This window comes from Alosa alosa, chromosome 17, assembly GCF_017589495.1.
Source record: "Alosa alosa isolate M-15738 ecotype Scorff River chromosome 17, AALO_Geno_1.1, whole genome shotgun sequence".
NCBI classification, from domain to species: domain Eukaryota; kingdom Metazoa; phylum Chordata; class Actinopteri; order Clupeiformes; family Clupeidae; genus Alosa; species Alosa alosa.
The window spans coordinates 2,827,444-2,854,915 of record NC_063205.1 but is presented as its reverse complement, the minus strand read 5'-3'; the positions used below and the strand labels follow the sequence as shown (position 1 = coordinate 2,854,915).

Sequence of the window (27,472 nt, the reverse complement as noted above, 5' to 3'; positions counted from 1 at the left end):
TGAAAAAGCTGTTGGTAGCATCGGCTAACAAGCGCCAGATTTTGGAGTGCAGGGGACAAGCCGAGATGGGCTATGAGACATACGTTCACACTCGGTATCATGTTTCAACACACTTTAGGTCAATATCACACCGGAATTCTTCTTTAAATGTTGGAACAGATTCTGACTTCCACAGTCTTAATATCAATCTTTTAGCAATGACCACACCAGACATGAGAGTGTTTTGAACAGAGAGGCTTTAGTCCAGTAGTAAGAGAGAGGAACCAAGTCTAGGATCAGGTTTAAATTCCTTATCGTATATTTCAGAGAGCCATTTGAAAATTTCACACCAGAGGTTATACAGGTTAGGGCATGTCCAAAACAGATGGGCAAGAGAGCCCTCAGCAGACTTACATCGATCACATAAGGCAGAGATAGGATAAATTCTATGCAACTTGGTTTTTGAATAATGAAGCCTATGTATTACCTGAAATTGAATTAACTGATGTCTTGCATTAACAGAACATGCCTGGATCCTGTTGAGGCTCTCATCCCAAGTAATATCATCGATTTGTAGACCCAGCTCCGCCTCCCAAGATGTCTTAATAAATTGTGTGTCAACATTAAACTGTTCCAAAAAATATTTTGACAAAATCAGAGATCAAGTGTTTGGAGTCAGGACGGCCCAGCAAGAGTGTGTAGCACCTTTGTTCTTCAGGAAGCTGCTCAAAGATAGATATGTTCTGACGGACATAGTTCCTGATTTGTAAGTACCTAAAAAAATGTGTTGATGGAATAGAAAACTTTTCTTGTAATTGAGAACCGAAACTGCTTATTAATATATAGTTCTTTTAAAGTAACAATGCCTTTTTTCTTCCAGTCATCAAAGACCCTGTCAAAGAGAGATGGAAGGAAGGCATTATTACGATGAACTGGAGTACATATGATGGGATTGGGCAGTTTACAGTTCTTCCTGATTTGCTGCCAAATTTTCACACTGTTAAGCACCATTCTGTTGTGTAGCTTTGTGCTCGCAGGGAGACCGAGTAGAGAAGAGGAGTGCTGGTAGAGAGCTATTTGTAACACTACTTTTTTCAATTGCAACCCAAGCAGGGGTATCCTCTGAGACCTCCACTGAATAATCAAACTGCCAACAGACCAAGGCTCTTAGATTAGCTGCCCAATAGTAGTGCAGAAAACATGGTAGACCTAGCCCACCCTTCTCTCTAGATTTATGTAAATGAGTTTTTGATATTCTGTGGGATTTGAAATTCCAAATAAAAGGAATGATTATAGAATCTATCGTTAAAATTCCGTCGTAAAAAAAGACTTGGAGAGAAAAACAGGAAGACTTTGAAAAAGATATAAGATTTGCGGCAGGGAGACCATTTTAATTGCATTTACACGACCTATCATGGAGATGGGGAGATTGCGCCACCTACCTATGTCTTCCTTCATCTTTTCTAACTTGACAAGAAAATTTAATTTAAAGATTAACTTAGGGTCTTTTGGTAAAACAACCCCAAGATACTTAAATTTATCTGTGATTTTAAATGGTAAATTGTGCAGAAAGTTACCATCCAGGTCCTCATTCAATGGCATGAATTCACTTTTCTGCCAATTAATTGTATAGCCAGAAACCTCACCAAAGGACTTAATAAGATCCAATAGAATAGGGACGGTCTGCACAGGCTGGGACATAAAAATGGCCACATCATCTGCACAGTGAAAGATGATGATCCACATTCCCAAGGCGTATTGGTTTGAGAGCTGGGTGTTGCCTAATACTAATAGCAAGTGGTTCAATTGCAATTGCAAAGAGTAAGGGACTCAGAGGACAGCCCTTTGTGTCCCTCTATGTTGTAAGAAAGGAGTGGACTTATCTTGATTAGTTAGGATACATGAAGAAGGGTGGGCGTACAGTATTTTAATCCATGAGATAAACTTGTCGCCAAATCCAAAATGCTCCAGCACTTTCCACATGTGTTTATATTCCACCTGGTCGAACGCACGTTGTGTGTCCAAACAGAGTGCAGCTACTTCCTGGCCCTTCTCATATTTATGATATAGTATGTTCATTAGCCTTCTTATATTAAAAAAGGAAAATCTACCTGGGATAAATCCAGCCTGATCCACATGAATGATAGTGGTAATGTAGTTATTTAACCTACTTGCTAAGATTTTAGTAAAAATTTTCACATCTGTGTTTAATAATGCGATGGGACGAAAGGATGTGAGATCCATCTCATCCCTCCCTTCTTTTAATAACAATGAGATATTGGCCTCATATAGAGAATTTGGGAATGTCTGAGCTTCAAATGAGTGATTAAAAGTTTTGTGTAGTGTTTTATTTAGAATAACTGATAGTTTTGCTCACTACAATTTTGAAGTAGCTTACCCAACACTGTATTATTCACATGTCATTTACCCTAACAAGAATAAGATGCCTCTCAAATTCCTTTTCATTCATTTATTTATTTTATATCTCCCCAGAACAACTTGCTATGCCTTGCTCAAGGAATACCACGAATGAACTGAACGGTCTCACACCCTTGGAACTGAGGAAGGTGCAGCTCTTCATTGCAGTACTGCATGGCATCTGCTACACTGTGACTGAATTTTGATTTATGAGCTGCACCTTCATCACCTGCATTTGCCACTCTGTACCCCGTTTTCAGACCAGGGGACAAAGGCACCTCCCCTGGGCCACACCAAAAGGCTAGTCATGTTTTACAGACACATGATCTCCTAGACTGATCTCTGCCAGTAATGTAGGTTTGAAACCAGTTTAGAACATTATCAGAGAGACCCACCCACTTCGCAAGGCGGTGAATTAGGATGCTATGATCAATGGTGTCAAATGCCACACTCAAATCTAGAAGAATAAGGATTGAGACTTTATTTGAGTCAGTAGCCAGTCTAAGATCATTGACTAGGCCTATTTTTACTAGAGCCGTTTCTGTGCTATGATTTGATTTAAAACCTGATTGGAATTTTTCAAGGATACTGTTTTCGTTGAGGAAAGTATTTAACTGATTACAAACAACTTTTTCAAGTACTTTGCTCAGGAACGGTAGGTTTGATATAGGCCTGTAGTTGCTCAGATGGTCAAGATTTGACTTTTTTAGTAAAGGTTTCACAACAGCGGTTTTAAAAGCAGTTGGAAATATACCTGTTTCTAATGAGGTATTTATTATCTTGAGAATAAAATGAGCTAAGCTATTATATACATTTTTGAGGAATCTAGTAGGGATTGGATCCAAAGCACATGTTGAGGAGCCGGTTTGAGTTATAATTTTTACTAAGCTCAGATTGAGTAATAGTGCTAAAGAATCTTAATTTTGGGGGGCTGTTTTTGGGTGTACTATCAAACATATTACCTATGTTACCAATAGCCTCCCTTATAGAAATTACTTTGTTTTTGAAGAAGTATAGATGGCCCATCTTACCTGAAAAGCATGGTGTTTGCCCAGAAGGGGATATATGCAGTGCATAAACCGTTCTTGAGCTTTATAAACACTTCGTAAGACACTTTGCCAAGCAGTTGCTCAATATACTTGATTTCCCCCTATATGTCACACTAATATGCCCATTCAACTTCCTGCAGCACAGCACAGGGCGGGCTGAACGTGATGCTGCATGAGATGTTTTCTCTTACACTTTTATTTCCTGCCAACAGGGAGCAGAAGAGAGCTGGGATAATTACAGACTTGTTTCTCGGACATTTCTCAGATGGTTCTGACTGAGTTAGAGTTAAGTATCTTAGACGTTTGCCTCCCCCAGGGCACTCATTCTCCAACAGGGAGCAGAAGCGAGCTTGGTTACTTTAAAAACCTGTTCCTCAGACATCTCTGACGGATTTAGTGTTAAGTATCACATGCCCATTTTTAATGTGGCAGTCAAGTGCAATGTAATTTGTACAGCCTTGTGAAATTCTGAGAAACGTAGTCAATGCTATTAGAATATATTTTATATATTTCTACAGATATTTAAGACTGGCCTTTTAATTTGCATATAACCGGAAATAGAATGATTGTTTGCAGTAGCTGAATTCACGGTAATCAGAGCTGTGCAAGGTGCTGGAGAGTTGCATGAGCACACAGTCAAAACATACAGTCCCGTATTTTACACGTCTTAATCCTGTCCAGTATAGCGTGATAGTGGTTAATTCGCCTTGTGTTTATCATAGGCTAGTATTAGAGCCTGGGCCTTGATAGTGGTTAATTAGCCTTGTGTTTATCATAGGCTATAGTACTAGAGCCTGGGCCTTGATAGTGGTTAATTTGCTTATATGCCTACTTTGCTCTGGTTTGTGTAACTCTGCGGTCTGAACTGAAGTAGGTAGACCAGCAGTTGAATCAATGTAGTAGGCCTAGTTTAGATGCAAAGTCAAAAAACTAGTTTGGACTGTCTGTGTCAATGTTGTAGGCCTACATTTCCGACAAATATTACCTTACTTCGGAACTGATAAATAAATACATATAATTACAGGGACCTACGGTTTACGGCGTGTTGTGAATACTTTAACGTAGACCCAAGTGTATAATTTGGAGGGCGTTTCGGCAGGATGCTTTTATTTTGGTGATATATTAGATTTCACCCGGAAATAAAAAAATCATGAAGCATGCTATTGCTGTTGCCAGCAAACGAGAGCGAGCGAGCGCGGACGTTGGAAGCATGGGTCTGGGGCATTAACGCAACGGAAGCACAGAACACAAAGAAACCCCCCTTAAACAGGGGCAGTGGGCGTTTTGGAGCTTGTAGTCGGAGCCAACAGCTATTCAGCAACCCATATGTTCAAGGGCGAAGCTCAACCGAGTGAAGATAGATCCGATAACCACATCACGTTACAGGGAAGACAAAGTCAAGATGATGCAATTGGAGCTTGCTTCTAAGGTGAGTTTGTGGTCTGCCGGCAACTAAATTACGTTTACCCTTTATAATGGAAACGCTCATTATTGCTGGTGTGCTGGTAGCCTAATAGTATTTTGACATTAGGAAACATATTTACTGCAACTTAAACATTCATAGCACTAACGTTGCTCCATGAACGGGGAGGTCAATGGAAAACCGTGAAATATTATAGCCAGCTAGCGATAAATCACTACCGTTTGCCGGCTAAGTTAGCGAAGCTCATGTGTAACGTTAGAAACGTTTGAAACCCGACGAAAGACTTATCTCGCTTCACATGTCACTGTCTGCTCAAATGGGTTTTCTGCCATAGGCTGACTGGCTGTCAGTGCTTGTGTCTAGCTCGAGCAGATGCTCACGCCTGCTTTTAAATGCCGGTCCCTCAAGTTACTATAGCAGCTATATGGGTCTGTTTTGAATGAGTGCAGGATTGTGTTATTGTTGCAAACCCTGGTTTGTGTTGGAAGACAATGCGGGTGCATCAATTCAATACTGATGGATGAACGTTACTATTATGTGAAGGTTGCATGAGACGTTGGCTAGAAATAGCTTGAGGTCACGCTCTTTTTCAATGGCATGGCGTGTAAGATTTTGTCTGCTGACTTGACGTGATTTCTGATTTGGGGGGAATTAGTGTGGACAGCTTGCCGCATCGACACCTCACTCTTTAGCCGTAGTGTGTGAGACGGATTAACCTACATCCAGGCAGGGATTGTGTGAGTGGCGGATCGGCGCTGGCGAGTCGCCTCACTGTAAACTGACCCATATCAGCCTGCCAGCTCGCGAAATATCCTGGCAAGCCGTAACCGGTCCCAACTGTCAAATCCAACCTCAGCGGAAACCGGCGGTCCTGTCATGGTCTTTGCTCGCACTAGCCAGCTTATCCTCCTAGCATAAGTACATTGACGCGCGCGCGTGTGTGTGTGTGTGTGTGTGTGTGTGTGTGTGTGTGTGTGCAGTACACCGATGCTGTTACACCGCACCTTCCAGCTCAGATTGCTGAATCGCCCCATCCTCCGTCACGATGTCCGCAGATAGCACTCTCTCTTTCCCTCTCAGCCGATTCGCAGCGAGGGGAGGGCACCGCGGGGCGCTTTAACCTTGTGGTGTCGAAAGAGGCTAGTTGGACCTAAGGCACGCTACAACTTTTAATCAGGTTGAGATGACGTTAGAGACATGTTCAAATGATCCATTGGAATGGTCACGATGACAATTATTGGGCCTACCACAACATCAATAGAATATGATTAACACATAGCCGGAATTACAATGTTAATAGTGCTAATGGAGATGATGGTGATCCCGTTGTGATAACACGCGGACCCCCCCTACGAGAAAGAACTATACGAATCTTAGAGTGTTTTGGGACAATGTAGTAATCTTATAGGAATACTATAGATAAGAATAGTATTTGGGAACATACTATAGAAGAAGGCTAAGACTATAGGGCTTACTATAGGAACACTAGGGTGGCGCTGAATTGGCCGGTCATGGCGGACTGGCGAGTGTGTGTCCGGTGAATGGCCCCTCATCAGCTTTCTAATCACTAGAGTTGTGTAAACGTTGGCTCTTTTGAGGCGACCGTGAAGACGAACCTGATGCCCAATTCCTCCTTATTTCTCCATTCCGCCCCTTACCATCCGCGGCTCTCCCCCAGAGTTGGTGAGGGTGGTGGGGTGGCGTGGGGGGCTTGTGTTGGCCTCTAACTTAATGAATATTAATTACGTCGTTGTCTGACCTACTTCGACGACATTTGGGACAAGCCAGATTCTTAATTACAGGAGAACTCCCAGAGCTGAATAGTTAACAACTCGCAGTGCATCGCACAGCTCAGCCCGACTGAGCCCAGCGGCCAGGACAGCGCCACCTAGGGTTCTGATGTAGTGCTGCTCCGTAAGGCCTTTGCCATCCTTCAGAAGGGTCACTTTCACAGTGCCTGAAGGCTTGATAGGGACGCGAATATGATGAGGGTGTAAAAATAAGCGCTGTGCTGTACACAATGACAGTGTGAATGCGATGTGCTGTTAGCGCCTTTAACTTACCGCAGTGCCTTATCAATACATGCATATATGTTAGCGCCTTTAACTTACCGCAGTGCCTTATCAATACATATATGTTTATGCCTTAACTACCGCAGTGCCTTATCAATACATATATGTTTATGCCTTAACTACCGCAGTGCCTTATCAATACATGCATATATGTTTATGCCTTAACTACCGCAGTGCCTTATCAATACATGCATATATGTTTATGCCTGAACTACCGCAGTGTGTTATCAATACATGCATATATGTTTATGCCTTAACTACCGCAGTGCCTTATCAATACATGCATATATGTTTATGCCTGAACTACCGCAGTGTGTTATCAATACATGCATATATGTTTATGCCTTAACTACCGCAGTGCCTTATCAATACATGCATATATGTTTATGCCTTAACTACCGCAGTGCCTTATTAATACATGTTTATGCACCCATAATATTAGCATAGTCTGGCCCTCTTAACCAATCGGGAAACTTCAAAGACCTTTGAAAGTACCCAACCCCCAAGTACTGACCCTCAAGTACATCTACTCATCTGCTGTGATCATGAGACTGCAACACACACACACACACACACACACACACACACACACACACACACACACACACACACACAGCCCTTCATGGGGGGCAGCTAATCCCTTAGCCTCGCGTGACCCTCCACAAATATCCTTTCTGGGAAACACACAACTCAGAAACACTAATACAGGGTCAATGAGTTTGTTCCATTCTGCCTTTTATTAACCTGGCAGGAACACACACAGACACACACACACACACACACACACACACAGACAGACAAGGTTATATTTATGTATCCACTCAGTCACCCCATCACGTCCATCCACTCTTATTACAGACACATATTTCTGTGTATTTTCAAGACACACACACACACACGTATACACACACACACACTCTCTCACTCTCTCTCTCGTCATGCCTCTTCCTCCCTTTGCTGCTCTGAGCCATCATCCCCATAGAGAGAGAGAGAGAGAGAGGGAGAGACGGAGGGAGACACACACACACACACACAAACCACACACACATATTGTACACACACACATTGTACAAACATACTGTACACACACACACATACTGTACATACACACATACTGTACACTGCATACACATACTGTAGTGTACACACACACATACTGTACACACACACGCTGTACACACACACGCACACATATTGTACACATACTTTACACACACACTGTACACACACACACAATTATTGTACATACAGATACTGTACACACACATACTGTACACACACATACTCTACACATACACATACTGTACACACACATGTACACACACATACTGTACACACACATACTCTACATACACATACTGTAGTATACACATACTGTACATACACACATACTGTACACACATATTGTACATACTGTACACACACATACTCTACACATACACATACTGTACACTGTATACACATACTGTACACTGTATACACATACTGTACATACTGTACACACACATACTGTACACTGTATACACATACTGTAGTGTACACACACATACTGTACACACACACACACTCATATTGTACATACACATACTGTACACACTGTACACACACACATTGTACAAACATACTGTACACACATATTGTACATACACATGCTGTACACACACACATATTGTACATACTGTACACACATATTGTACATACACATGCTGTACACACACACACACACAATTATTGTACATACAGATACTGTACACACACATACTGTACACTGTATACACATACTGTAGTGTACACACACACATATTGTACATAAACATACTGTACACACATATTGTACACATACTGTACACTGTATACACATACTGTACACTGTATACACATACTGTAGTGTACACACACACATTGTACAAACATACTGTACACACTGTACACACACATATTGTACATAAACATACTGTACACACTGTACACACACATACTGTACACTGTATACACATACTGTAGTGTACACACACACATATTGTACACACACACATATTGTACACATACTGTACACACACATACTGTACACTGTATACACATACTGTACACTGTATACACATACTGTACACTGTATACACATACTGTACATACTGTACACACAAACACATTGTACACACACATTGTACAAACATACTGTACACACACACACACATACTGTACACTGTATACACATACTGTACACACAAACACATTGTACACACACACACACATACTGTACACACTGTACACACACACACATATTGTACACACACATTGTACAAACATACTGTACACACTGTACACACACACACATATTGTACATACTGTACACACATATTGTACATACACATACTGTAGTGTACACACACATACTGTACATACTGTACACACAAACACATTGTACACACACACATATTGTACATACACATACTGTACACACACTACTGTACACACACACACACACACTGTACACACACACATATTGTACACATACTGTACACACATATTGTACATAAACATACTGTACACACACACATACTGTACACACACACATATTGTACATACACATACTGTACATACTGTACACACTGTACACACACACACACACACACACACACACACACATATTGTACACATACTGTGCACACACACACACACATATTGTACATACACATACTGTACACACACACACATATTGTACATACACATGCTGTACACACACACACATATTGTACACACACACACACACACACTCATATTGTACACATACTGTACACACAAACACACACACTCATTGTACACACACACACACTCATATTGTACATACACATACTGTACACACAAATGCACACACTCATATTGTACACACACACTCATATTGTACACACACACACTTAAATTGTACATACACATACTGTACACACACACACACACACACCCTACATGTATGTAAAGGTCAAAGCCGTCCAACTGTTCACTAGTGGGTATTTATAGTTCAGAGTGTGTGTGTCTGTGTGTCTGTGTGTCTGTGTGTCTGTGTGTGTGTGTGTGTGTGTGTTTGTGTGCAAAAAGCAAGACTAGGCCTATACCATGATTCATGTGTGTGTGTGTGTGTGCAAAAAGCAAGACTAGGCCTATACCATGATGCATGTGTGTGTGTGTGTGTGTGCAAAAAGCAAGACTAGGCCTATACCATGATGTGCGTTTGTGTGTGTGTGTGTGCAAAAAGCAAGACTAAGCCTATACCATGATGTGTGTGTGTGTGTGTGTGTGCAAAAAGCAAGACTAGGCCTATACCATGATCGTGTGTGTGTGTGTGTGTGTGTGGAAAAAGCAAGACTAGGCCTATACCATGATGCGTGTGTGTGTGTGTGCAAAAAGCAAGACTAGGCCTATAACATGATGTGTGTGTGTGTGTGTGTGTGTGCAAAAAGCAAGATGAGGCCTATACCATGATGCTGTGAGCAAGACGAGGCCTATACCATGATGCTGTAGGCATGGCTGTAGTGTTGAGATGAATCCTGTTTAGAGAAGTGGCCTGTAGCTTGCGTGCGTGCGTGCGTGTGTGTGTGTGTGTGTGTGTGTGTGTGTGAAGTGAACAGAAGTGGCCTGTAGCTTTAGGAATAAAGCAGGAAGCCCTCCCATCAGCGCAGAGTGGGAACAATGCACATGTGTTTAGTGAGCTCACGAGAGCTAGTTTACTGTATTAAGGTCATTAGCACTTTCTAAGCAGGCTTTAGCCCATGGACTAACAGGGAAGTGTGTGTGTGTCTGTGTGTGTGTGTGTGTGTCTGTGTGTGTGTGTGTACAATGGAGAGACATATTTGTACAGGTTTTAAGGTCAGCTGAACCATGGTGTGTGTGTGTGTGTGTGTGTGTGTGTGTGTGTGTGTGTGTGCATATTTGTACAGCCTGAAGTTTTAAAGGCAGTATGTGGTGGACAGCAAAAAAAAGAAGTGCCTAACTGAGCACACTGTAGGGTTCATAAGATGCACCTGGCTCTAGCATGGCCTTGTCACCCTGTGCAATATGGTTCTGATTGTTTTGCTGTGAGATTGTTGTTGTTTGGGATTGTTTTGTTGTTGTTTGGGATTGTTTTGCTGTGAGATTGTTGTTGTTTGGGATTGTTTGGCGCGGTGCGATTGTTGTTGTTTGGGATTGTTGGTTCCATGTTTGTTTAGGTCATGTGGGGCCAGTGACCGGGCAGTTACACATCTGGGATTTGGTCACCCAATCACGCGTGTTTGTTTGGTGTTTGTTTCACACCCAATCACGCCACCCAATCAGCGGTTTGTTTGTTCACCCAATCACGCTGCGGTTTGTTTGGTCAGTCACCCAATCACGCGTGTTTGTTTGGTCGGTCACCCAATCACGCGTGCTTATCTGGAGTCTCTCTGTGGCAGAGTGTGTCCAAGTTATGACAGCTGGTGTTTGCATATGTGTACATACACAAACATGCACACACACCACACACACACACACACACACACACATTGCTGGTCGATGAACACGGTCAGTCGCACATTCACTGTCCCCATTCACTCACATGACCAGAGGACATTAGAATTGATTCAGAAGTGCGTGTGTGCGTGTGTGTGTGTGTGTCGTAACCTCTTGCATATCCAGGGCATGTTGACATGCTGCAGAGATGTCCACACACCTGTAATGCCTGCCCTCAAAATATCACACACACACACTACGCATCACAGTCTTTGTATACACACACAGGCCCCTGACATGGTGTGATATGGGTACCTAATGAGCAAAGGGGTGTGTGTGTGTGTGTGTGTGTGTGTGTGTGTGTGTGTGTGTGTCTGTGTGTGTGTGTGTGTGTGTGTGTTTTCCTTAAATTAAAGTTTGAGCAGTTCAGTAAATGAACCATTAGTGTTCTGTTTGTGTGTTACCTGCAACTAAGGTTTGAACTGGTGGTAGGTTGTAGTGTATGAGTTGTTAATGCTGTGTGTGTGTGTGTGTGTGTGTGTGTGTGTGTGTGTGTGCGCGCTGCAGGTGTTGAGCTGGTCCTAGTTTTAAGCGCTGAAGATGGAGGGCACCCTGTCGTCAGGGACGTCGGATGGCCAGCTCTCGGCCAATAACGTGGAGTCGACCGGTGCCCACGCAAAACACCTCAACGACGACACGGTACGTGTGTGTGTTTGTGTGTGTGTGTGTGTGTGTGTGTGTGTGTGTGCATACTACATCTTCATAAAATGATGTAGTCAAAGCTGCCTGATTACTCACCGCTTCAGTCCCCTCTGGTTAAATATGCCTGTTCTCCGCACAGGTGTGTGTGTGTGTGTGTGTGTGTGTGTGTGTGCTAGGGCTGTCACGGGTGTGTGTGTGTGTGTGCTAGGGCTATCACGGGTGTGTGTGTCAGTGTGTGCTGGGGCTGTCCCGGGTGTGTGTGTGTGTGTTATGGGGCTAGGGCTGGGCGCAGTGTGTGTGTGGCTTAGGGCTGTCAATGGCTGTGGTGTGTGCGCTAGGGCTGTCACGGGTGTGTGTGCTAGGGCTGTCACGGCCGTGTGTGTGTGTGTGTGCGCTAGGGCTGTCACGGTGTGTGTGTGTGTGCTTTAGGGCTGTCACGGGCGTGTGTGTGTGTGTGTGTGCGTGTGTGCGTGCTAGGGCTGTCACGGGGGTGTGTGTGTGTGTGTGTGCTAGGGCTGTCACTTTTGAGAAAAAATCCTGTTCGATTTTTGAGACATAAGTGTTCATTAAAGGTGCCATGTGTAATGTCCGCCAAAAAATCAATTCATACTCCACATTCCATATAAGATGGGGGCAGTATACCTCCAGAAAGTGAGTTGGTCTACCCTGGAGTAACAACCGTGAAACATGTATTGCAGTTTGGCTGGCGGTTATGTTGCCTGCATACTGCCTCCCATGGCTGAAACTGGTATTATGACACCCGTCGGGCTGTGGCTAGTAATTTAGCATGCTAATTCAGGTTGATATCTCTGCAGCACTATACCTTGTTAATTTTTTAATGACATCATCGCCCTTATTTCTTCTCATTCTTTTGATGCGTGTAGCTCATTTTTTGGATATTTTTACCTCAATTCTTACATGTGGCACCTTTTAAATCGATTGTAAGACGTTTCCATTTTCAACGCCAAATATAGGCCAATCCACGAACAACTAACAGGCATTAGGACGAACGTAAAGAGGGCGCTTGTAGACGCACAAGAGCTTGCCGGGGGCAGCCGTGGCCTACTGGTTAGCGCTTCGGACTTGTAACCGGAGGGTTGCGGTTGAACCCCACCAGTAGGCACGGCTGAAGTGCCCTTGAGCAAAGCACCTAACCCCACTGCTCCCCGAAGCTGTTGTTGCAGGCAGCTCACTGCACCGGGATTAGTGTGTGCTTCACCTCACTGTGTGTTCACTGTGTGCTGAGTGTGTTTCACTAATTCACGGATTGGGATAAATGCAGAGACCAAATTTCCCTCACGGGATCAAAAAAGTATATATACTTATATATAAGATGCACAAGCCAGCAATATTTCTGATGATTTATTGGCGTGAAGTTTCGTGCACAATGACAAACAGTGCAACATTCTCGAAAAAAATAATCAGAGTGGACTGTCATAACATCAGTGAAAATCATTACTGCAGTCTTCAACATGGCTGTTTACGATTAGAGATGTCAAACAAATTTCGCCTACGTAGAACTCACGACTGCACAGTTTGCATACCGCTTTGTCCTTCTCCATAGTTTGATCTACCCAAAACCCGAAGTGCTTCCAAATCGAACTCCTCAAGTTATTAGGGCTTATCACTCGTCTCTCTCATGTCGCCTAGGTTGATCGCGTTGTCCAAAACACCAGCAGCACAGCAGCCGATTGAAACGGCTGTTCCTGGTGGTAAAATTGGTTAGTTTTCGAAACTTGTGTTGGTTGGTATAATCGATTGTGCAATCGATTTTCAAACGTAAAGTGACAGTCCTCTGTGCATGTGTGATGCAGCCATTGGCTCTATTGTATTTGCATATGTGTGTGTGTGTATGTATATGGTAGCTGATGATTATTGTGTTTGTGTGTGTGTGTGTGTATGGTAACTGTTGATGAGGAGGATGAGGATGATGATGATGGAGTGTGTGAATGGATGATGATGGTATTTGTGGGTATGGTTGATGATGATGATGGTATGTGTGTGTGTATTGATGATGATGGTGATGATGATGGTATGTGTGTGTGTATGGTTGATGATGATGGTATGTGTGTGTATGGTTGATGATGATTATGATGATGATGATGGTATGTGTGTGTGTGTATGGTTGATGATGATGATGATGGTATGTGTGTGTGTGTATGGTTGATGATGATGATGGTGTGTGTGTGTGTGTTCAGGAGCGTAGCTGCAGTCCGTCCGTGCTGAGCTATGTGAGGAGCAGTTGGAAGGAGGGTCTGCTGAGCAGGAAGAGACCTTTTGTGGGGAGATGCTGCCACTCCTGCACCCCACAGAGTCAGGTGGGGCATTACACACAGACACAGACACACACACATACACATACATACACACACACATACACATACATACACATTCACACACACATACACATACATACACACACACTCACACACACACATACACATACATACACACACACACACACACACATACACATACACACACATACACACACACACACACACACACACACACACACACACTCTCACACACAGAAAGACACACAGAAAGAAAAAACATTTTTAATATGATAAACAAATGGTTTGGATTGTTTTGACAAGCAGCGTGTCAGGTCGAGTGCCGTGGCTGAGTTGAGAGGTGGGGCTATGTCGTCATAAAATTGCCGGGTTTTCGCACCTACAGGCTCTATTGCTTAAAGTTAACCGGGCGGTTTCAAAAATTCCCACTTCGGAAGCCGGTTTCAAAAACTATCGGTTACAGTCTCCTAAACTGCCGGCGTCGTGTACACGCAAGGCGTAACCGATAACAAAACCGCACGGGTTTCACAAAAACCGGCGTTGTGTAGACGGCCCCTAACACACACACACACACACACACACACACACACACACACACACACACACACACACTACGACTCCTGCACACCACAGAGTCAGGTGGGGCATTATCACACACACACACACACACACACACACACACACACACACACTACGACTCCTGCACACTACAGAGTCAGGTGGAGCATTATCACACACACACACACACACACACACACTTCCACTTCTGCACCCGTCAGAGTCAGGTGGGGCATTATCTCTCTCATACACACACACACACATAAAATGTAGAGAGAAGGAGAAGGACAGACACACACGCATGCATGTTCACACACACAGGTTTGTGCAGAACTGAACCATTAACTCAGATTTAGTGTTGTCAATTCAGTTTTATTTGTATAGCACGTTTAACATGCACAGAGTGCAACCCAACGCGCTCCACAAACAAGACAAAAGGCATGAGATGCCGGACGGAGTGGCGTAATCACCAGCGTAACCGTGACACCTGGACATAAACAAATTTGCAAAATGACAAATGACACGCAAGACAAGAGATGGAGGACAGTGTCGACTTAGTCGCCAGCGTACACGTGACATCAAGGCAGACAAGACAGACAACAAACAACAAACAAGACAGACAACAAACAAATTAACAAGGAAAAAGTGAAAAAGAAAATAAATTTAAAAAGAAAAATTCATGTTAGTCCAATTTCCAACCGGCTGAAAATGTCCAAGGGCAATGATGACCCACATAAAACTGCGCACAGCTGTGTTTTCACAACCGATGCAACGCCAACAAAGTTCTTTATAACTAACCAACCCGGAGAATTCACTGGCAGTCTGAAGGAACGGAGCAGAGCAGTCTGGAGAGCAGAGCCCTGGAGAGCCCTGGAGGAACAGACCAGTCTGAGGTGCGACGATCTTCTTGCTGGTCAGAAGCTCGGTGGCTTTAGCAAGGACAGTTTGTTGCTTCATGGCTCCCGACGTCGCCATCAGAGCTCCCCACATCAGCACTCAATCCAGACTGCAGGCACCAAGCGTCAGAGGCTAGTAACGTTATGGTCAGCTGCAGATCTCTGGCACAGTAGGCCCACTGCCCTGAGCAACCCCTCCGTCCAGACAGTGGATGTGTAGCATCGGACGGATGAGGGGCGGCTAGTCAAGGCAAGCTTGTTAACGTTAACGTTAGATATCAGCCGACTTGTAATCAGAAAAGAAAATAAACTAGAATAACACAAAAACTATCGAAAATAACATGAATAAAGAGTGAATACATTTAACTAAACAAATCAATACAAAACATGAATAAAGAGTGAACACATTTAACTAAACAAATCAATACAAAACATGAATAAAGAGTGAATACATTTAACTAAACAAATCAATACAAAACATGAATAAAGAGTGAATACATTTAACTAAACAAATCAATACAAAACATGAATAAAGAGTGAATACATTTAACTAAACAAATCAAAACAAAACATGAATAAAGAGTGAACACATTTAACTAGACAAATCGATACAAAAAAAGAACATGACATTACATAAAATTGCAAACACAACATCCAAAACACAAAAACATGATGCCAGACGGAGGGTGTGTCTCGCCAGCGTCCCCGTAACCTAGCAACTCCAACTGTCCTTTAGGTACACACACACACACACCCACACACACACACACACACACACACACACACACACACACACACTCGGCTCCAGTGTCTCTATCTGGGGACCATCCCACACTGCAACAGTGTAGAGAAGGGTTATTAATGGTAACACTAATTAGCCCCGTGTGTGTGTGTGTGTGTGTGTGTGTGTTGTCTTTCAGGAGAGGTTCTTTAACCCCAGCATTCCATCTCTCGGACTTCGTAATGTGATCTACATAAATGAAACGCACACAAGGTACCACCACACAATCATCACACACACACATACCGCCACCACAGACACACTCTGTTACCCAAGCCTTCCTGCTGTATACACACAGTGATAAATGAATGGATGGATTGACTAGTTGATTGATTGACCAATTGATCAGCTAATTGATGAGTGTTTTACCCTGGAGTCGGCCTCGTTAGCTACTAATTAATGGAACTGATAGTTGCTTGTAGCTCTGCAGTAGTTGCACTGGGATCGACATTGTTTCCAAAGCGGTTGAATGTCCTGGTCAGTATGGTCTCTCTTCCTCCTTCCGTCTCTCTCATTCTGTCTTTCCCTCTCTCTCTCATTCTGTCCTTCCATCTCTCTCATTCTGTCCATCCCTCTCTCTCTCGGCCATCTGATCTCTGGGGTTGGTGTCTGCTGCTGAGTCAATTATTCATCCCTCTGTTTTCCACTCTCACATGAGAGACAGAGAGAGAGAGAGAGAGAGACAGACAGAGAGACAGAGAGAGAGAGAGACAGAGAGAGAGAGAGACAGAGAGAGAGAGAGAGAGAGAGACAGAGAAAGAAAGAGGGAGACAGACAGAGAGACAGAGAGCTCATCAATAAGAGCCCCACGCCTGCAGCTGTTTACACTGCAGCGCTTTCAGGAGTTTGACCCATTCAGAGCAGCACCAAGCAGCATGGGCTCACACACACACACATTCAGAGCAGCACCCAGCAGCAGGGGCTCTACACACACACACACACACACACACACACACACACACACACACACACACACACACACACACACACACACACACACACACACATTCAGAGCAGCACCCAGCAGCAGACACAAAACATATGACTGACAAGATGAAGGGAATGACCACTGGTCAGTTGGGACATACAGACTGCCGTACTGTCTGACATTGATTGATTGATTGATTGATTGATCTGATTGGCTCGTAGGCACCGTGGCTGGCTCGCTCGGAGACTCAGCTACGTGCTGTTTGTTCTCGAGAGGGACGTGCAGAAGGACATGTTTGCTCGGAACGTGGTGGAGAACGTGCTGAAGAACAGCAGGTGAGTCGGAACCTGAGAGGGAAGGTCAAAGTTCAGGGTGACTAACTCCTAGCGATGACTTGTGCTTGTGACCCATTACTATGACCTCTGACCCCTAACTCCTACCAATGACCCCTAAAGGCCTATTCACATCAATAACGATAAAAGCGTTCACACTGAACAACGATAAACAAAGTCTCTCCTTGTGTTAATTAATGTGACCGTTAAAATTCAATGGGTTCTGATTGGCTATTAGCTTTTTATCGTTCTGAAAATCACTCTGAAAGTGATCCCCAACGATATCGTTCTTCATGTTGTTATCGTTATAGTTTATGTGTGAACGTCGGCATTCATATTAACAAGAACGATGTTTATTTATAGTTATCGTTATCGTTCTTGGTGTGAATGGGCCTTAACTCCCTAAAGATGACCTCTAACTCCTATTGGTGACCTCTGACCCCTAACGATGACCTCTGACCCCTAACGATGACCTCCGTGTGCAGGGTGGAGGCTGCCATGGTGGAGGTAGCGATGGACGGCGAGGGGGGGGAGCAGGGGGACGAAGCGGACCAGAAGGCCCTGCAGAAGGTCCAGAGGAAGGCCCGGAACCTTCTACAGGAGATGGTGGCCAACATCTCACCAGGACTCATCAGGTGAGTGCGTCCGCAGGGGAACTCAGAGGCAGAGGCAGAGTATCCAGAAGGGTGTGTGTGTGTGTGTGTGTGTGTGTGCAGGGTTTCCCGCAGGAAATGTGTTAGTCAAGGTGGTAGGTGGTCAGGGTCCCGGGGGTCTTGTTTGTGCGATACACTACAGACTCTGTATATTTAACAATTATTTATTAAACACTGCATTATAAATAAATAACCAGCTTCTCAAAATAACAATTAACAAAGAACAAAGTAACAACACCAAACAAACTATACAACAGTATACAAATATTTCAAAATATTTGTGGAATTTGTGCAATTTTAACAAAGACTATTACAAACTATAGAACAAGTGCAAAACAACAAAATGTGCAAATGTGATCAGTCACTACTTATGGCAGAGCTGACAACTAGCATCGTTACAAGCCATCCTCCTTGGCTTTAAAAAGATCATTTCAAGGGGCCCTTTGGTAATTGCACTGTTTTTACTATTGGACCATTAATGCTTATCTTCATGCAGGCTGTCAGACTGTTGACCTGCAACCTGTTCCGCAAGTCTGTCCTGATCTATACACCGAGAGTGAATGAAGTTTAAAATGATCTATAGTTTTGTGTAATATGGATGGAATTTGAGCCGAGAGCTTTTAATTTAGAGGCCGGAGTGGCCGCTCTGTTCCGGCCCCATACCGCCACACCTCGGAGTCTGAGGCATGCCCACTAATAAAACCAAGACCGCTACATTTCAAAGATATTGGCCATATAGCCTAAGTTCGCTGATTGGGATGGAGTTAGCTAAATAATTTAGAAAGCATACGCCAGTGAGGCACGGATGGGCCTGGACGGGCCTAGGCCCGTCTATTGTCAGTCTTGCGCGATCCGATTAGACGACAAGTCAACACTGTGCTGAGAGCAGGTGTGTGTTTTACTCGCCGCTTCTCTGGTCAAATTCGCCAGGTCAATTTAGCTCCCCCCCGTCCCAAAGAACTAAGAGCAACGGCAATATATTTCACTCAGAACATTTATTTTAAAAGACTGCAACACTGATACTGCAACAACAAACAAGCTTGACAACGTTAACTAAAGGGATCAGTCAGGATTAATTGCCAAAAGAACGAAAATGACAAATCATGCAGTCGGCTAAATATTTCAAACTGATGAACCCAGCATCGGGTTAAAGGCCGCATAAATTAAAACACAAATTGAAGCAACAACTTGATCATTGGACAACCCTACCACTAAACCTTTCCATAGGCCTGCAACGTTTGACATAAAAGTGGAATATGAACGATTTCATCACACCTGACAATTTAACGGAGCTGTGGCTGTTCGCGATGTGACTGATTCTTGAGAACGAGGAGCCGGAGAGTATTTGCACCCACCAGCTCCGCCACTAGCTCTGATTCTGAGGCATATCCCGTATGTAAAGATTATAAAATAAAAAAAATAATTTTTTAATGCGTTCTGTGGAGACGGAGATTGGCGTTAGTCACGGTTTGGAATGAAAGGGAGAAAACAGGACAAAGTAACTTTTTCTTTTTTTTTTTTTTGACGACGTAGTTAAGGCGGCAGGCTTGTTTTGCCAAAAGGCCGCCTTGACTGCAAAGTGCTGCGGGAAACCCTGGTGTGTGTGTCTGTGTGTGTGTGTGTGTGTGTGTGTGTGTGCCAGAGCTAGTGAGCGGAGTGCGAGCGAGAAGCGGAGCGGAAGGAATTTTGTTGGAGCGCGGAGCACTTTTTTATTCAGAGACCGGAGCGGCCGCTCTGTTCCGCTCCAAGAACTCGTTAAGTCACACGGTTTCCCCTGAGTGAGTGCGTGCGTTGTCTAGAACTCTAAGTCAACCCAGGTTTCCCCTGACTGTGTGTGTGTGCTTTGTCTCGAACTCGTTAAGTCACACGGTTTCCCCTGACTGACTGTGTGTGTGTGTGTGTGTGTGTGTGTGTGTTTTGTCTAGAACTCGTTAGTCACCCCAGGTTTCTCCAGGTTTCTACTGACGGAAGGGCTACTGTTGGACTGTGTGTGTGTGTGTGGGCTGCTGTTGGACTGTGTTGGCAATGACCAATGGCAGGTATGGAGAGGTCTAGGGGTCCACCTATTTCACCACAGAGACAAACATGATACTGTCAAAAAAGAGGAATTGAAATCAGTAGGCTGAACACCTCACAGCTGTGGCAGCCATAATCAGAGAGGGAAGCTGGCCAAAACATGGCTGAAATAAAACCATGATATATTATCATGACTAAATGGCTGAGATAAAACCATGATTTTTCTCATGGTGTGTTTATATTTATAGATAATGCTTCCTGTCTTCCTAAGATACCCCTGCACAGTGCTCCAGATTGATTGGGACACTATTTTCCTGGAGAATTGATTGGTCTGTGCTTTATTCATTTTCTGTACCGTCAAGGTTATTGAGTGCTGATTGCTCTGTGAGGGTGTTGCTGAGTGCTGATTGGTCTGTGAGGGTTTTGCTGAGTGCTGATTGCTCTGTGAGGGTGTTGCTGAGTGCTGATTGGTCTGTGAGGGTGTTGCTGAGTGCTGATTGCTCTGTGAGGGTGTTGCTGAGTGCTGATTGCTCTGTGAGGGTGTTGCTGAGTGCTGATTGCTCTGTGAGGGTGTTACTGCGTGCTATTGCTCTGTGCGGGTGTTGCTGAGTGCTGATTGCTCTGTGAGGGTGTTGCTGAGTGCTGATTGGTCCGTGTGGGTGTTACCGAATGCTGATTGGTTCATGTGGGGGTTGTTGTGTGCTGATTGGTCTGTTTGGATTTTACTGAGTGCTGATTGGTCTGTTAGGGTGGTGCTGAGTGCTGATTGCTCTGTGAGGGTGTTGCTGAGTGCTGATTGCTCTGTGAGGGTGTTGCTGAGTGCTGATTGGTCCGTGTGGGTGTTACCGAATGCTGATTGGTTTATGTGGGGGTTGTTGTGTGCTGATTGGTCTATTCGGATGTGACTGAGTGCTGATTGGTAGATTCGGTACTAAGTGCTATATGGTCTGTTCGGGTGTTACTGCGTGTGGATTTGGCTATGTGGGTGTTACTGAGTGCTGATTGGTCTGTTCGAGTGTTACTGCGTGCTGATTGGTCTGTGCTTGTGTTCCAGACTGACTGGCTGGGTTCTGCTAAAGCTCTTTAACGGATTCTTCTGGAGCATCCAGATCCACAAGGGCCAGCTGGAGATGGTGAAGAGGGCTGCCGCAGAGGTAGGACTACAACTCCCAGCATGCACCAGTCACCAGACTCACAACAGGAAATAGTCATTAAGAATTAGGGCTGTCAAAATAACACGTTCATTTCGATTAATTAATTACAGAAATAATAACGCGTTAAAACATTTAACGCTGATTAATCGCATGTCATAATGACCTTTGACCTAGTGCAGTCTGGCTATCGAGACTGAAGGAGGCAAGCACTGCTTTGAATGAAGCATTTAGCCTAGGCCTACGTTTTAAAAAGAGCGCCCAGACCAATACCGTTGACAGGAGCATCAATCTGCTATTTCTGCAGTAAGGAATTTCCGTTCCCCGTTGAGTCAGTATCATTTTCAACCGTTATGTCATGTTTGAACTAATTGCCGTATAATTTGAATTTTATTGAACAAACCTCCCAATGATAACAGTATTTTTTTCAAAAATAAAAAAAAATTCAAAATGCACTGTTCCAAATCATTATGCACAACAGAGTTTCAAGACATTTTATAGGTTGTAAAGAACTAAAAATGGTCATTTGTTGAATTTGCAGCATTAGGAGGTCATATAAACTAAATCAAAAGTTATTTAAATCAAAAACATTTTAACAGGCCAAGTTACATGTTAACATAGGACCCTTTCATTGATATCACCTTCACAATTCTTGCATCCATTGAACTTGTGAGTTCTTGGAGAGTTTCTGCTTTAATGTCTTTGCAGAATAGCCTGCAAAGGAATGAAATGCCCGCACTCTGCTAAAACTCCCATATATTTATTGTGTTGCAACGTTTCGACCCGGCTGGGTCTTCCACAGGCAGAATAGCCTCCCAGAGCTGCTGCTTGGATGTGAACTGCCTCCCATCCTCTTTTGCTTGATGATGCTCCAAAGGTTCTCAATAGGGTTGAGGTCAGGGGAAGATGGAGGCCAGATGAGTTTCTCTCCTTTAATGCCCATAGCAACCAATGACCCAGAGGTATTCTTTGCACCATGAGATGGTGCATCGTCATGCATGAAGATGGTTTTGCTACGGAAGGCACGGTTCTTCTTTTTGTACCACGGAACAAAAGTGGTCAGTCAGAAACTCTACATACTTTGCCAAGGTCATTTTCACACCGCCAGGGACCCTAAAGGGGCCTACCAGCTCGCTCCCCATGATTCCGGCCCAAAACATGACTCCGCCACCTCCTTGCTGACGTTTCAGCCTTGTTAGGACATGGTGGCCATTCACCAACCATCCATTACTCCACCATCTGGACCATCTAGGGTTGCACAGCACTCATCCGTAAACAAAGCAGTTTGAAAATTAGTCTTCATGTATTCCTGAGCCCACTGCAACCGTGTCTGCTTGTGAGCATTGTTGGGGTGGCCGAATAGTAGGTTTATGCACTTGCAAACTTCTTGAGGATCCTACACCTTGAGGCTCGCGGGACTCCAGAGGCACCAGCGGCTTCAAATACCTGTTTGCTGCTTTTCTAGAAATCTAGACGCACCCTAGCGGCAGCAAATTACATTTGCTTCCAGGGCTAGTCTAGCAACTCTCTTAAACTTCTATCAGGCCAATCAAATCGTGTATGGAGTCATTAGGCGGGCTTAACATAATGATTGATGGCAGAGTTGCAACGGTTTGGCTTGAATTCCCTGCTACTTGAAAACAAACATGATGGATGTTGCTGTTGGCCAACAGTGTGACAATGAAGTTAAACTTGTTTTAAGATGGCAAAAGTTTGAACCAGCCAACTAGCTCAGCTGGTGTTGAAACGCATGGGACTCAGCTGTCCTATTGGAGTGCAGAGGAATTTGAAAGACAACCGATTATCCTGGCCCTCGGACTGACCACTCTTTCTGGTGAGTGCCCAGACCCTACATTTTAATGTGGGTCTGGCTCGTCAGGCTACCTGTTTGCTGCTTTGCAATGGGATTTTAGCAGCTTCTCTCTTAATCCTATGAATTTGTCTGGCAGAAACCTTCCTTTATTGTGCCTTTGTCTGCACGAACCCGCCTGTGCTCTGAATCGGCGACAAATTTCTTCACAGTACGATGATCACGCATACGTTTTCGGGAACGTATTTTTCATACCTTGTCCAATTTCATGCTTTTCAGCAGCACGGTATTACTTGTATTGCCTTTAGCCATAGAGTGCTGCATGCACCGTTCTGGGGGCAAGGCCACTTGGCCTTCAGTTGGGCATATTTGGTGGGGGGGCACAAAGGCCACATGTCAGGGCACCGCCGCGCAGCGAAGCGGTCATAACTATAACTAACTACTTTTTTTTCTTTTTCGCACGCCCAAATTTCCGTCAATGATTCCCGGGACACTGAAAGACCGGGGTACACGAACTTAGTGGGCATGTAACCCCACATGGATAGCATGAACCATGGTTTTTTCGTTTTGATCTGTAGCCCCAGCTGTACTGGACCCCCCTAGGATGACCAATTTTTTTCCGTATGTTTGCCTCCAGGGGTCATGTTAACCCATTCCATGTGTACACATGTGCATAAACAGAGGCAAATACACAAGCACGCACACACACACACACACACACCCACACACATAAACATAAACGTGTACACGCACACATGCACACAATTCAAGAATTTCTCAGAATTATGAACAGGCAAGATGGGGGTGGGGTTGTATAAATTGAATTTTACATGTGAAATCTATGAACTAATCATGTTTTGGTACTTGTTGTCTAGCAGATACCAGTGAGAATTGAGGGTGGATAATGCAATTTAGTGAGACAGTTAGAATCATATAGGCCTTTCAGCGTGATTTATTTTTTGTGGAAAAAATGTGCTGGACTGGGCGGTCATATTTTTTTGTTGCTCTGCGGTACATCTATTTACTTTTACTAAGTGAACCATTCACCACAACAATGCTTGGCCCCAACATCGTTTAAAAAAGCTGAGAAAAAAAGCTCTTTCATGTGATGTGACTTTGTCTGTGTGATGAGTAGGCTTCTTCGGAGTAGTTCAACTGAGAAGAATGGGTGAATTTAGATGCACTTTCTTTTTGCGTGCGCTGTGACTTTCTCCACTGCGTAAAAGACTAAATTAATTTGCTGTGAATGCTAAGATTATTTTGACAGGCCACGTGGGCTAAGTAAAATAAGCTATTAGTCCGGCCCTTAAAGCAGAATATTGAAAGAAGGGGCACCAAGTTAAATGCATTGACGCCGTGAACCCTGGCTGCATGTATTGACTTAAAAAGAACCTAGTGCGCCATTGATTTTGATGCTACATACAGCAGGCTATGTGAATTCTTGACAATTTTGTGTGTGTGTGTGTGTGTGTGTGTGTGTGTGTGTTTCAGAACAACGTGCCACTGGTGTTCCTCCCTGTGCATAAGTCTCACATTGACTACCTGCTCATCACCTTCATCCTCTTCTGCCACAACATCAAAAGCACAAAGACATACCTGACAACAACCTCAACATTCCCATTTTCAGGTGAGGGAGGGACATACTACCTCTGACCTCTGTGAGTCTGAGTCTGAGTGCCAGTTTGTGTATGTTAAGCCAGTCAATGTGTATCCATGTGTTAGGAGGCAGTAAAAGTGTGTGTGTGCGTGCGTAGCCCCTCACGACTAGGCGGTCTCTTCTCTCCAGCACGCTGATCCGTAAGCTGGGAGGCTTCTTCATCCGTCGCAGGCTGGACGAGACGTCGGACGGCAGGAAGGACGTCCTGTACCGCTCCCTCTTGCACGCGGTACGCTGTCGCCATGGTGATGGACACGCCATCTCACATACCTTGTGCTCAGACAAGCAGGGTTCGCTAAAATGCTGTTTCGCAAACCTTTCATTCTCGTGGCTATTCACATAAGGGATAGCGGCCGCCGAGGTATCCTCAATTAGAAACAAGCCAATCAGAAACAAGTATGTTTTCTCTCTGGGTGATAACATGAAAAATATCTCACTGAACACCTGACACACCTGACATGACACACACACACACTACTCTAGAACCTTCACACACATATGATTATGCTGGTTTGATTACACTGCTCTGGAACCCTAAGGCTCTGTCTGCTTGACCTTTACACACACACACACACACACACACACACACACACACTTCTCTGGAACCCAAGGTGAAGTCTCTGCCTGCTAGACCTGTTTTAAATAGGAGAGAAAATGTGCTTTAAAGAGGAGTGGAGGGTTAAGAGAATGCGGCGGAAATGTGGTTTAAGAACAATCAGAGGAGGGGCTGAGCAATGCTGTCAGTCCAGTGGGAGCACATGACATCACACACACACAGGAGGGGCTGAGAAATGCTGTCAGTCCTGTGGGGGCACATGCAAGCAGCTGCTGAATGAAATGTGACGTTTGTGGAAAAAACACGTTTTAGCCACGGAATTAAATCTGACCTTTTGCCTTCAGCTGCTGAATTTAATGTTTTGTGTGACAACCAGAACCAGAGAGGGTTAAAGCTAGTACTCAAGGATCTTTGGGTGAACTTAGTCTGAAGTTTGGTTGGTTTTTATTTATTCATTTGTTTGTTTTGGTCCCTGTCTGATGGCAGTACACAGAGGAGTTGCTACGGCAACACCAGTTCCTGGAGGTGTACCTGGAGGGCACGCGGTCCCGCAGTGGCAAGCCGTCACCGGCGCGAGCTGGGATGCTCTCCATCGTCGTGGATACGCTCTGCACCAGCAACATCCCAGATGTGCTCATCGTGCCCGTGGGCATCTCCTACGACCGCATCATCGAGGGCAACTACAACAGCGAGCAGCTGGTACACACACACTCACACACACACACACACACACTCGCCCCTAAGCACACACGAATAGGAACATACACACAGACAAATCCATACACGCCCATAAGTGATAAGCGCACAGGAATACACACACACACACACACAGACAAATCCATACACGCCAATAAGCACACACGAATAGTAGGGCTGTAACGATATACGATTCGAAACCGAAATCGCGACATTCATATCCCGCGTTATACTGTGTTAGCGATTATTGAAAAAGCAAATCAGCGACACACCCTTTCTAGTGTTTTTTTCGCGGTGCTTTGCGTCTTCTGTGCCGCCAAAACAACCCACAACTCCCCGTAACCTCGTAGGTCCAAAACAAATAAATAAAATGGAAATCGTTAGCTTCCATAGCTCTTCGTTGACAAATTTGGCCAGACTGTGGTAGTGCGGCTTGCCAAACAGTATAGAGTAAACCCCACTCTCCTTGCTTGGCTCTCTCTCTCTCCTCTCCTCTCCTCCTCCTCCTCTCCTCCTCCTCCTCTCTCCTCCTCTCCCTCTCCTCCTCCTCCTCCCCTCCTCTCCTCTCCTCTCCCTCCTCCTCTCTCTCTCCTTGCCCCTCTCTCCCGGCTCCCTCCCTCCCTCCCTCTCCTGCTCAATGAACCTTGCGCCAACTTCAATAAAAACATTCACAATCGTTGAAAACAAGGACTCATAGGCGACTAAACTAAATTACTATTAAACCTACTTTTAGCATCATTAGCATGCGGCACATATTTGTTTAAAACTCTTGCATTGAAGTTGACTGATCATCTCAATATAGCGTTTTCCCAAAGGGCCTGTCCCAAAGGAGACAAGTATTAGCTTGAAACTTAACCACACATGGGAAAACTGAACAGTCAATCCGGTAGACTATGATGGGCTAAGCTAGCCAACTATGCTACTTTGTTTACAATATTTCCAGGCTTCAACCAGACAGCTGAATTAAAGAGGTAGAGTTGTAAAAAAAAAATAGTAGGCCTAGGCTATATGGAGCTATAGGCTAATTTGCATAAAGT

At 44.3% G+C, this 27,472-nt stretch overlaps 1 protein-coding gene across 1 annotated transcript in view; it reads left to right on the top strand.

The window, feature by feature from the left end:
• The first annotated feature begins 4,630 nt into the window (after nt 1-4,630).
• Nucleotides 4,631-27,472, top strand: part of gpam (glycerol-3-phosphate acyltransferase, mitochondrial) — a 36,692-nt gene continuing 13,850 nt past the window's right edge. Inside the window, 11 exon segments of the mRNA XM_048267354.1 lie at nt 4,631-4,875; nt 11,970-12,101; nt 14,303-14,422; nt 16,776-16,849; nt 17,786-17,899; nt 18,382-18,531; nt 21,620-21,719; nt 25,018-25,114; nt 25,117-25,153; nt 25,313-25,412; nt 26,226-26,438. Of these exon segments, the coding sequence (XP_048123311.1) occupies nt 12,003-12,101; nt 14,303-14,422; nt 16,776-16,849; nt 17,786-17,899; nt 18,382-18,531; nt 21,620-21,719; nt 25,018-25,114; nt 25,117-25,153; nt 25,313-25,412; nt 26,226-26,438 (1,104 nt within the window). The 5' untranslated portion in view covers nt 4,631-4,875; nt 11,970-12,002.